The sequence below is a fragment of the Eleginops maclovinus genome, chromosome 13 (assembly GCF_036324505.1).
Source record: "Eleginops maclovinus isolate JMC-PN-2008 ecotype Puerto Natales chromosome 13, JC_Emac_rtc_rv5, whole genome shotgun sequence".
Lineage (NCBI taxonomy): Eukaryota > Metazoa > Chordata > Actinopteri > Perciformes > Eleginopidae > Eleginops > Eleginops maclovinus.
Genome location: NC_086361.1, coordinates 11,134,856 through 11,147,448, shown reverse-complemented (window position 1 = coordinate 11,147,448; position 12,593 = coordinate 11,134,856). Strand labels below are relative to the sequence as shown.

At 41.5% G+C, this 12,593-nt stretch overlaps 1 protein-coding gene across 13 annotated transcripts in view; it reads left to right on the top strand.

Moving 5' to 3' along the window:
- The window catches only part of LOC134875463 (sodium bicarbonate cotransporter 3-like), a 36,583-nt gene that overhangs the window by 16,420 nt on the left and 7,570 nt on the right, over positions 1–12,593 (top strand). For 7 of the 13 annotated variants that reach the window (XM_063900056.1, XM_063900051.1, XM_063900057.1 and 4 more), the window contains exons 4-15: positions 680–818; positions 1,082–1,242; positions 1,363–1,551; positions 2,540–2,911; positions 6,103–6,218; positions 6,958–7,115; positions 7,645–7,732; positions 7,904–8,050; positions 8,414–8,520; positions 9,982–10,156; positions 11,098–11,231; positions 11,671–11,916. In XM_063900056.1, coding sequence (XP_063756126.1) covers positions 680–818; positions 1,082–1,242; positions 1,363–1,551; positions 2,540–2,911; positions 6,103–6,218; positions 6,958–7,115; positions 7,645–7,732; positions 7,904–8,050; positions 8,414–8,520; positions 9,982–10,156; positions 11,098–11,231; positions 11,671–11,916 — 2,032 coding nt within the window. The remainder of the gene's footprint in view (positions 1–679; positions 819–1,081; positions 1,243–1,362; positions 1,552–2,539; positions 2,912–6,102; positions 6,219–6,957; positions 7,116–7,644; positions 7,733–7,903; positions 8,051–8,413; positions 8,521–9,981; positions 10,157–11,097; positions 11,232–11,670; positions 11,917–12,593) is intronic. The other 6 variants (XM_063900052.1, XM_063900062.1, XM_063900053.1 and 3 more) reach the window with 5 other exon arrangements.

Sequence of the window (12,593 nt, the reverse complement as noted above, 5' to 3'; positions counted from 1 at the left end):
GTTTTCATTATGCTCTTTTTGTACACTTTCCCAGCATCGAGCCTACAGATGTATTCCTCCTTATGTAGTAAAGCAGTTGCAGTTATGTACGGGTCTCTCTGAACACTCCCACACAGATTATTCTCTTGTCTTCAGAAAGCATTAGTGCAGTGGTAATGGCCGAACACACGAGCATAGGAGGACCCCCAAAGAATTCTGTTTGATCACACTACCATCTCCTTTTATTTGACTTAATCTCCCCTTCTATGGAAAGACACTTAAGGGTTCCCCTGTGGAGTTTTATTGTAAACATTTCTTTAGAAAAAAAGGTTACATTCCACATTAAACTAAATGTGTTGTTTATCGTTGAGGTCTAACTAACAACAAGACTTGTCTTTTCTCATAAAGCATTTCCAAACTATAACATTTGGAACATGCTTTGTTAACTAGCTTGCAGTTTCTTGATTCCAGCCGTTGCCGGCAAATTACAGCCACCTGTAGCTCAGTGGAAAAGCGTTGGCAGGACTGTGTATCACATCATCATGTGTAAACAAACACATTCGTAAAAAACTGCTCCATTGAGCTATCAGGTCAAAACTCCACAGGGTTCTTTTAATAGCCCATAATACAAGATAAATAGACTGTTCTAGTTTTAATGATTGTAAATATGACCTTTGGCCTTTGTCTACTCTCTGTGCAGACACACCATCCCAGCGGGTCCAGTTCATCCTGGGAACAGAGGACGATGACCTCGAGCACGTCCCTCATGACCTCTTCACTGAGCTGGACGAACTGTCCTTCAGAGACGGCAGTGCCACCGAGTGGAAGGAAACTGCCAGGTCAGAAAACGACTGAAGGCCCAGCATAATGACACCCTCATGGAGTGAAAGCAATACGAAGCTCCATTGATCTGTTGACAGTTTGAACTAATAACCGTTTTCAGGATATTTGATGCACCTGTTTAATACTGTAAATATGTGGAATAGCTTTGTAGCATTCATCAAATAACATCATGATGAGTTGACTGGACACACTGATCCAGATTAAACTTCATGTTAACCTCTTCTTTGTGTTTGTTTGTGCCCTTGTTGTTTATCCACAGGTGGTTGAAATTTGAAGAAGATGTGGAAGATGGTGGGGAGAGGTGGAGTAAGCCCTATGTGGCTACGTTGTCACTACACAGCTTATTTGAACTGCGTAGCTGCATACTCAACGGCACGGTCATGCTGGATATGAGAGCCAACAGTATCGAAGAAATTGCAGGTAATTTTTTATCAGGAGAACATTTTTTATTTTTTTATACTCGAGTAAAATGATTTTGAATGTCCATATTAAATAGATCTTTCCTTACTGTGTTTTTTCCGCTGTCTTTCTACAAACTAGACATGCTGATAGACAGCATGGTGGCGTCAGGCCAGCTGAAGGAGGATTTGCGCTACAAGGTGCGGGAAGCCATGCTGAAGAAACACCACCACCAGAATGAGAGAAAGCTTAGCAATCGCATCCCTCTGGTGCGCTCCATTGCTGACATAGGCAAGAAACATTCTGACCCACTCTTGCTTGAAAGAAACGGTGAGATCCTGCGACGCACTCGCATTTCTTTTTCCTCTATATTCCACCTGTGGGGAACTGTTCCTTTTAAAAAATCCACCGTTCAAATCCCACAATGCCGTCGTAGAAGGTGGATGGTAAAAGTGAGTAAAATCAAGAGAATGATCTATATTGAAGGAGTCCGCCCCACTAGTGAAAGAGAAATCTGGGTGCTACTGACTCTGCTAACTTGTATGGCTGGCCTGGCTTGGGGTGATTGAATTGATGATTGTTTTTACTCCCTAGGGTGACACTAGACTGCAAGTGGAGTCAGCAGCATTATGTGGTTTTTGACTGGGCATGGCTGCAGTGGTGTTACTGTATGGTGTGTGTTGGGTGCCAGCCTGAGGTTATAAGAATGAAATAAATATCCCATTCTCCACTTCTGTGCCTGTGGTTCTTGTTGGGCTTGCATTTCAATATCATTAAACCTTAAACGTCAAAGGTCAAATTAATAAATCTCACATTGATGGTTGGTGATGGTAATGGTTGTGGTTGGTAAGATGTATGTTTTGTTACAAATGCGTATGCACTGTGTAGGATTTACGACTGATCTGTTGTGGCAGAGCAAACGTTTGCTTACAGTGCACTGACATTGTGCTAACTCATCCTCTCCTGCATGCATCTGAACTCTCTCGGGGTTTACCTCCGACATGTACAACTGGTTTGTTTGGAATTGAATGAGACGCGTATTCTTTTTGTTGGCCCCTTGCAGACCCTCCTACATGCCTCACTGAATCATTCTTAGTGTCTTCTGCACACTACCATGCTTTCGCTCATGTTTATGCAAGCACGGTTCCCTCTAACAACACTCCTGCCACGCTCTTGCTGCCCACCCCTCCTGGCTGTATATCCTCCAGATACCTCCTTTGTGATGTACTCCTACTTCATGTGTTTTTTCCTCTGCTCCATCCCTTATTCCTTTTCCCTCCTTTCCTCTCTCCCTTTTTGCCATTGTCTCCTCTGTTAGGAGAGGGCCTGTCCTCTTCACGTCTCTCTCTCCACAAGGCAGGGTCAGCCTCTTCTGTCACCAACCTCTCCCAGAGACGAGAGTCCAGAGTCTCCATCCTGCTCAACCATCTCCTACCCTCCTCTTCCTCCAACACTGGGCTCGCCCCAGGCACCCCGCTCCTCACCACCCCTCAAAATACCCCTATTGCCTCCCGGCACTCTTCCCAAACCCAGCGCGCAGGCCTTGGCCCTCAAGACATCCCCGAAGTTGTGGTATCACCTCCCGAGGATGACGACCATCCACACTCTGCTGAAGAAAAGACAGCGTCACCAGACCTCTGCCGTCGAGCATCCTCGGCATCCCGGGGCTTTGAACTGATGCCCTTAGAAGGCAAATATCTGTGTAGCCTGCTAGTGTGAGTCACGGCTTGAACAGAGAACACTAGCACTAGCATGAAAGCGCCGCTCCCTGTTTACCTTCGCTGCGGCCATCTCATCAATTACCCACAGCAAGCCTCATTTGCTAAAACGCTCTTCCCACTGTATTTATCCACGAACGTTTGACACTGCTCTCCACCTCATGATTCCTGCTTCGGTCCCTTCACTGTTTACATTCTTTCTACTAACCTTTTTTTTCCCACTAATACGTTTCTTGCTTTGCTCTAAAACTCACTTTACTTCTTTTTGCTGTTCAAACGTCTCCCTCTCCTTTAACACATTTTGAAGACTCAATTTCTTGCTTGGCCCTTTCCTTATTCACACCTCCTTCATTCTGGTTGCATGGCTGCCTTCCAAAGTCTTTTGGGCTGTCCTTGTCCCATATTGCATCATGGTTTCTGTGATTTTATTGCCACATTTAGATATCTTCCCCCATGTCTCTCAGTGGTCTTTCATGAAATACCTGTTAGAAGCGATATCCCAATAATGTTTTTTCTAATTACCACAGTCTCAGTCTTCTAGTCGCGGGTATCTGCTCATACTATCAACTTGATATTGGTGTCTTTTTATATTTGGATTACAATAAATCACAGTAAAGGATTTGAAATGGATTGGGTGTTTAATCTCTGATACCAATTAATGTAAATTGCGTCAGATTTAGAAACAGATCTTGCAGATAAGCTTGGAGTATCCCTAGCTCTTAAGTCCTTAAGTTTTTGTTATGCTGTATGACGCAGACACTAACCTAATACTTCATCCTGGGATGACTGCCCACGTTTGAGCACACGGTTATAAATTCCATGCAAATTGTGCTTTTTCCATTGCATTTGTTGGCACCCATGCTCATCCTCCACATCAATTCCTAAGTAAAAACATTCTTTTACCCGATTAAGAGCAGTCAGGGTAAGGGAGACATGTGCCAGTAGCATGGCTAAATATAAGCTAGAGAGGGAGCCCGTGTGTATTGGTACTCTATCTTCTACATTATTGGCACCAACAGTGACTTTTCTTCCCAGACTATGTCTTTCCATTTTATTATTAACTGTGTTTGCATTTTAGTGTGTGCGTCCACCTCTGGGAATGGCTCTATTTCAAAGTATAGGTCATTACAACCAGCAATAGCTTGGTGAGAGCTGAATCTGAAAGGTTGGGGTGGTCTTATTATAGCTCAGAAGCTTGGGTAATTGTACCCCCTACTAGGAAAATATACAGTATTTCCCAAGAAGCGAGTGTCCTCACATCAGTGTGTGTGGGTTATTAATAGGTGAGGGCTTTCAAGTTTTCCTCACACCCTAATCAAACTTTAGGTTGCAAATGCTCTGCTTTACAACGTTAGCTTAAATAGCTAAACGATCTGACTGTGGGTTGAGCGGAAAAGAAATGTTGCACAGTAAAATGTCCTTAAGGTGTCAATTGTCTGGATGAGTAATAGTAGGTTTATAATGGATTAACGATATTGTACTAGTAAAAGATGCAATGGTTTAATTATTCTCGCCTTTTTTTAGACATGGAATGGTTGAGTCGAAAGCAGACTATACATATGCAGACTACTGACCTATTGGGTAAGCAGTCATTGGTGATATATTTCTAAACGGGGCATTTATGGAATCACAGATGAACCCCTTTTTTCCTTTGCTCTGTGAGAGATTTTTCATATTTCAAGCATTTATTATTGTAATTAAGAGGCAGCTGGGTTAGTTATTATTCAATATCATATTTATCAGTGTGATAAGCCCCACATAATGGTCAGAAAATCGGTTTAATTTCTGTTTTTTTAAGTTACTGTTTTGCATTTGAATGAGGTTGCGCTATGACACCACTGTTTAAAAGGCCAGTATGGGAGAGCATTCCAGGGCTTAGCCTTCCTGAAAGAAGTGTGTTGGCGAACGCAACCTATACTAATCCCTCCCTTATTCCAAGAGGCTTTGTCGGGTATGTGAGCAATCATGCTCCTGTTCAGCAGTCACAGCTACCCAGAATCAACTGGGTTTACTCCAGGGTACATTTCAAGGGTATGGATCAGTGGACATATTGCTTAAGCCCTTTTATAAATGTAATTTGGCTTGGTTACTTCCTGTTGGTAAAGAGAGAAATGTGTTGATGTTGAAAATGAGAAAAGAAGAGAAACCTGGTAAAAGAAATGTTGCTTTGCTATTTCAGAGGATAGTATGCAGACTATATCCTTTGATTCAAATACATGACTCCCTCATTTCATTTCCCTGCTCTCATGTCACCTTGAGTGCTAGCGTTTCCTGTATCTGGTTAGGCTCAAACTACATAAGCAATGTTGAAGTATGCAACTCCGGTATTTCGGTGCATACTGAAATACCGGATCTTCAACACTTGAAGGTGCTAAAGTCTGAGGAAGGTATACTGTCAGGCATATCAAACACATCCCTTCAACTTTAGCTCAAAGCTCACATGAATTTAAGCTAAGCAGGACTTGACTTTAGCAGCACAGTAATGAGCTCAACAGATGGGAAGCAAATAGGAATTGTGAATTATATCGTCTTCCCTGTGGAGACACATCACAGTGTTGCAGCTCTGCTGCACCAAATCATCACAGTGTGTAGTATTACTAGTTGTGAAGAAAATCCTTTCACTTCCAGCCAAAAACTGGGAAATGTTAAACTGCAAATCCAAATACTAGTGTTTCAATGAGTTTTGACAGTTTTATTTACTGTATATTATTGGCAAATAGTTTTTTAAAATCCCATTTAAATGTAAAAATGTATCGGTAAAGTGGTTCATTTTTCTTTAAATCCCTTTTATGGAATGTAAATATCATGGTAAAAAAATACTGCATTGCATCACAAACCAGTGTAGGTCTTAGGACTTTGTAACAGGTTTGTATACCAAGAGCTCACCTGTCATTCAAAATGAGTCATCCCTGTGAAGTTGTGTTTCTTTTGATGAAACGTGCCTCAAAGTACAAGTCTATCATGGATTAAAATACCCTGATGTTTTTTCCTCCAGTTCTTTTCAAATCTAAAGAAAGAAACATGCAAGACAAATGGCGTGTAACGATGAAATGACAAATGTGATTCATGGTGAACTACACTGCCATTCTCGACCTTTGTTTTCAAACCTTCCGCAGCGTCCACCACCACTTTGTCTAACTTCTGCTCCCCTTGTCCCTTTTAGGACCACTGGTGTCTCCCAACTCTGTCCCCAACAACCTGGATGGCAACAAGGCTGTGGAGAGGAGACCGTCCAAAGTAGGGGTCAGTAGAGAGGGCAGCAGTGTCGACTTCAGCAAGGTAACCTAGCCACAGTACTGAGCACAGAAACAGTCCTTCGTGGTGGAGGGCCCATGACTTCATTAGTGTCTTTTCTTCAGTTTCTGGACTTCCACAGACATTTCAATGGTCTGTGTTGAAACTGCCTGTTTGAGAGCCAGCATCACATACCCTTTTTCCTCTTGGCTCAGTAAGAGGCATTTTCAGACATTGCTTCAATTAGACTACGAATAAACAAAGTAAAATACTTCTGTAGCTGTGTTCACTTTGGAAAATGTCTCCCTCGCATGGCCTTCCATCATCCTCCCACTAAGTACCTCATCCATTCAATAAAATGGCTGGCAGCCATAAGTAGTTATCATTATAAAACCATCCATAATCACTGCCAAAAAATAAGGTGCAGTGTTTATATGAGTCAGAGGATACAAAAGAGGGATGGAGACACAGTCTTTTTTCTCAGAGGGATAGAGAAACCGTTGCCATGCTCGGATCTGTATTTAACTTTGCACATAACAAATATTTATTCAGGAACATTAAACAGCAACGGACAATCTTTGCTCAGTACTATGTAGTAGAATAAGTAGCTACTAACTTTCCTCCTCTTTTAGTGGTTATCATAGTATCCAAACGACCTGCTGCCAACATGTCTTCACTCTATTTCTGTTTGCATGTGTGTCTTCCCTCATTATTTTTCTCTGTTAGTGTTTGTTATGTATATCTGACTTTTTGGGGAAAATTGAGTTGGTTTCCTTGTTTTCAGGTGGACATGAACTTCATGAAAAAGATTCCTCCGGGTGCTGAAGCCTCCAATGTACTTGTTGGCGAAGTGGACTTCCTGGAGAAGCCCATAATTGCTTTTGTACGACTGTCCCCTGCAGTCCTCATCACAGGCCTCACTGAAGTGCCTGTGCCCACGAGGTATAATCAGGATATTGAAGGGTTATTTTCGATAAAACTGGCAGCAACTTAGAGCGAACTGACAGCCATTTGTAGCAGCCCTGTTCACATGGGACTAATATAACCTGGGGATTAACTCTGGTTCTCACCGCAGTAAATCTGTGTCCGCAACACTGCTTTCCATGTCTTTAATCTCTACAGTAACAAGCCTAAGAGCCTGTAGCTACACAGTTCCTGGGAAGCACTAATGCTCATTACACACAAGACACACAATAGTGGCTGTTTAAAGTAGAGCGACCACTCTATACTTACAAATACCTTAGTTTTGCATTTATTGAGGTATCATAAAACAGCACACTAATGAGTCATGATCATTTCAATGTATTCCACCTATCAACAATGGTGGAAATTGGGTTGGATATTTATTGAGATGGAGAAATCATGTCAAATAAAATGAGCTAACGAAAAAAAACAATGGCGGGAATATGGTATGTTCTGGTCTGTGTGGTTTATGGTGCATTTCATTGATGAATATTTGTGTTTTTCGAAGGTTTCTATTCCTGCTTTTAGGTCCTCATGGCAAAGGGCCTCAGTACCATGAGATTGGCAGGTCCATGGCCACACTAATGACAGATGAGGTGAGAGAGGGAGAGATGGATCCTTTTTTAACTTCAGTTGGACACATTATTCAACTGTATCCAGAAATATCTGGATTAGTTTGGATTTGTGTGGGGGATTTAAAATGCATTTTGGAGGACACCATTTGTACTTAAGAGATTTAATAAGTCCTATTAATTATGGTTTTGTAGATTTTCCACGACGTGGCATACAAGGCCAAAGACCGAACGGATCTGCTCTCGGGGATAGACGAGTTCCTGGATCAGGTGACTGTCCTGCCTCCTGGAGAATGGGACCCCACAATCCGTATTGAACCCCCGAAGAATGTCCCCTCTCAGGTTAGTGATTCTCTGTCAAACTATATGCTTAATATGATTGGGGGAATATTGCATACAAAGAAATGTGTGTTTTACAGATCTGTGAAAATCCATGAAAAGAAATACAAAAATGTGCCTGGAGATCTTTAACCAGCTGCATACTAACACAGCAAACCTATCAGAAGTCACATACTTTATGAACCCTTCTCTCACACAGTGTAACCTTTTTTCGTTTCTCTTGATGTATATTTCTGTGTGTCACACTTTACTCCACACCACTATAATCACACTGAGAGTGCCCCCTTATGGATTTGCAGCATGACGGCAGGAAAGAAATTGAAACGTATGCGACTGTATCATATTTAAATGACCTTTGATCTGCAGATGAAGAGGAAGAGACCTCCACAACCCAACGGCACTGCGTCTCCAGCTGGAGAGATGGAGAAGGAAGATGAGCACAACACAGGGCCAGAGCTGCAGAGGACGGGGAGGTGAGCTCAAGACCTTTTCTATACAGTTTAGTTGCTTTATAACTTGAAGTGTTAGAGCACATCATAAATTAATCTCTCCTTTCTTGGCACACCATTGAGCTAAAATGATTATTGAAATGTACTCGCTCCAGTTATTCCTATTAACATCCCTTGTGTTAGCAAATTTGTTGATGAAATATCAGATAATTAAAGTGTGTCGTAATTGGATTCACAACTTCATTAGCACTAGTAAGCATGTTTAATATATCATGTTGATATGAGACAAGTGGTTTTTGTTCACAAGTGCTGCAGGAGAACAATCGTCTTTAGACTAAGGAGCTCATTTTATCTTCTTCAGATACATTTTGCCTTGAATATCACCTTGGGGATCAATAAAGGTTCATCTTTTCTTTGAATAAAGAGGGGACAGCACTATTTTTAAAACAGGCACATACCTTCTGTATTGTGTGAACTCAGATGCTGACATTTATGGAAAAGTCTTCCTGTGTCCCTGGAGCTCGAGCCACACACAGAGAGAGAATGTGTTTATTTGAAACCTCACACACACACACACACACACACACACACACACACACACACACACACACACACACACACACACACACACACACATCCATACACATCCATCAGTTTTGAGCCACTGTATTATTTACAGATTCCCTCTGCTTTTCACCGCTTCTATAAAAGGCTCATGCTATGAGGGAGCGACTGGAGGCCAGGGGAGAATATGGAGGCTAATGTAAAGAAAGCTATCAGAAACAGCGGCTGTATAGGAGACACAGCGGGGGTCATAGAGGCAGCAATAGAGGTTATCCAGAGGTGTGGGGAAAATATAATGAAAGAAAGACTCGCAGCAGAGCAATTGGACAGGTGTCAGGAAAGAAAGAAAGCTGCCAAAATGAGAAATGGAATCTCTCTAGGGATGAAGACAGGAGAAGGCAGAACGATCACAGCGCCATCTAGGTTTGAGCAAGATAAAGATTTACTTGAAAGCTGCGTCAGCATTAACACTGGCTGTGCTAATACCTTTTAATTAGTCTTAGAGCAAACATGCATTGCAAATCAGATGTGTAAAAATGGCCAAAACACCAAGTTGATAATCATTATAGCAAATAACAGTTTTAATCAACTTTAATATTAGAAAACGAGGAATTAAAATACAACATAGAAGTCATTTTAAAAGAACATATATTACCATTACAATTTCTAGTGTATAAGTGCTAAGAGACGCCAACATTTATCATTTTGCTTTTCACTTCATACCATAACCTTACCATCACAGTTTGGTGTTACTGTTGCACTATTTCTGAACTTACCTTTTAAACTGCTTCTCATTTGATGTTATACTAAATGAAATGCATTCACTTGCCTCTTCCTCTTCCCCCCCCTCATTCACTGATGTATTACCAATTACTTGATTTTATCTTATGTTTACTTGAATATTCAAACGGCCTCTTCCAGGATATTTGGAGGTCTGTTCCTGGACGTCAAGCGGAAGCTCCCGTTCTACTGGAGCGACATCAGAGACTCCCTCAATCTGCAGTGTCTGGCCTCCGTCCTGTTCCTCTACTGCGCCTGCATGTCCCCTGTCATCACATTCGGAGGTCTGCTAGGCGAGGCAACAAAAGGCAGCATAGTGAGTCCAAAAGCTCGGCAACTTCAAAGTCAATACTTGTGCTTTTCATGAACCCAGTGTGAATCAAAATCTAACCCTGTGTTGTGTAAGTGCCATTTTAATAAAAATTAGATATAGTGTACTAGTACAACTTGGCTATCAAATCTGAATATAGAATGTAAATGTGTGAGTCAGCATCTGATGTTAAAAAAAAAGATGATTCCGTTAACCACTTTGCCCAACATTTGAAAAAATGTCTTTACACCATACCATTCGACAAGTGAATATGTACTGCTCATGTTTATGTTTGTGCATACAGTACATGATACGGGGGTTGAATGCAGATGTGAAGATCTGCATACAGTTCGTTGGCTACAGTTTCTGACAACATATTTTCTGACAACTTCAAAAATCTTTGTGTTTTGAAGCAGGTTTTTATTGTATGTCTGTAATCTTGCACCTACTTGAATGTCTCACTGTGAGTGCTTAATTCACTGTCCAGTGAAGGATATGCAGGTTATTTATTTTCCCATGCACTAATCTGTTATCACACTGCAGCTGTAAAGTGTCTTTGTTTTTACACGCTCTCTCTCTCTCTCTCACTCTCTCTGTGTGTCTGCCTTTCTCTCCATTTTTACCCAGACGTCCTTAGTAGAACAGGGACTGTTAGCATAGGCGCAGTCTGTGTGCTGGTGTGTGTGATGTGTCTGAGTAAACTCAGCAGTGGAGGGCTACACACACATATGACTTATGACAAGTCACCAGGGTGGAAACATTGGAACAGTTTATCTAGCCTCTCAGACGTCTGTTTAATCAAAACTTTCTGTGTTCTGGTCGGGTCTCTTCTTCACCTCTCGTTTTCTCCTTCAGTCTCTCCCTCTCTATCCTCCTTTGGGCGGTTTCACCTCCCACATCCTCCCTTTCTCACTCCCTCACACCCTCCCTCTCCTCTGTGTCTACAGAGTGCCATAGAGTCTCTGTTTGGGGCGTCACTTACAGGAGTGGCATACTCCCTCTTCGCAGGCCAGCCCCTCACTATTCTTGGCAGCACAGGCCCTGTTTTAGTGTTTGAGAAGATCCTCTTCAAGTTCTGCACGTACGTTTAAGCAAGTTCGCTTTTTCTGTGATATGATGCCAAGACAAAGAACTGATAAGATTTAATACTCAACAATATATGCAGCATTTTTGTTTAAAAGTTATTTGATTTTCCAACTACCAAATAGTTTGCATGTCTATTTGCTCTGTTTGAACCCTGTATACAGATTCACTGCAGTCAACAATCTGCTCTCCTGCTTGTTGCACCCACTGTTTGATAATACTAATGTATTCCAATAAATCACCTAATTCAAATAAGGATTTTGTTTAAGGCTGGGTTTGTAGGAAATCTGACTGAGCTTCATTTTTACAACCTTAATGGAATCTTTTTATAAAATATAATTTGGTACAGCCCTTGATTTTCTATTGGACTCTAATAGTCTAAATGTGTTTACCTGTATCCTGTTTATTCATCCCTGTCACCTCTTTCTTTTTCCAAGTGAGTACAACCTGAACTACCTGTCCCTGCGGACCAGCATTGGTCTGTGGACGGCCTTCTTGTGTCTGGTGCTGGTGGCCACAGATGCTAGCTCCCTGGTGTGCTACATCACCAGATTCACAGAGGAGGCCTTCGCTGCCCTCATCTGCATCATCTTCATCTACGAGGCTCTGGAGAAGCTCTTTCACCTGGCAGAACACTTCCCGGTCAACATGCAAAACAACCTGGACGATCTTACCCTGTATTCGTGAGTACCGACATTTCAGTTACAGTTATTCTCATTCCTTATGTTGTTAAAAGTGTGAGTGATCTAATCTTAATAAGTAAGGATAGAAGTTTGTTTATGCCGAGTGGATGTGGCTGAACTGTGGCTGAGATTTTTACATTTATAATTCAATGCATACAGAAGTGTTAACAACATTTTTGGTAGAGTTGTTAAATATTCTAATTACTGCCTGTATAAAAGTGTTAATGTATATTTGTATTAATCAGAAGGTTGGTGTTGCTATGGATCGGGAAGTTTGTTTGTTTTCTATATGGACTAAGAGTCCCAACAAGAGACTTCAATTGACTATTTAAGTTCTATTTTATTCTAATATGTACAGTTTAATTATGAATATAACTTCATTTAACAATGCACTCAATAATTTATTCATATATTCTTCAGGGACACAATATGTCCTTTCAAATACACTGTTCAGGTCAGGCAGGTGTCATGTTAACAACCAAAGGGTAACATGAAGTAGTGCACATAGATAGTACTATATTGGGAACACACTGCTCTTGTTGATGCGAGCTGTAATTGCAGTGGCTCGAGCTGTTCCCAGAGCTGAAGGGAAAATCACCTCCTTGCAAAAGAACACATTTAAAAATAACTGATGCTAGCAGATCTGCTGCAGCCTCTGCTTTTAATGAACTTTTAAG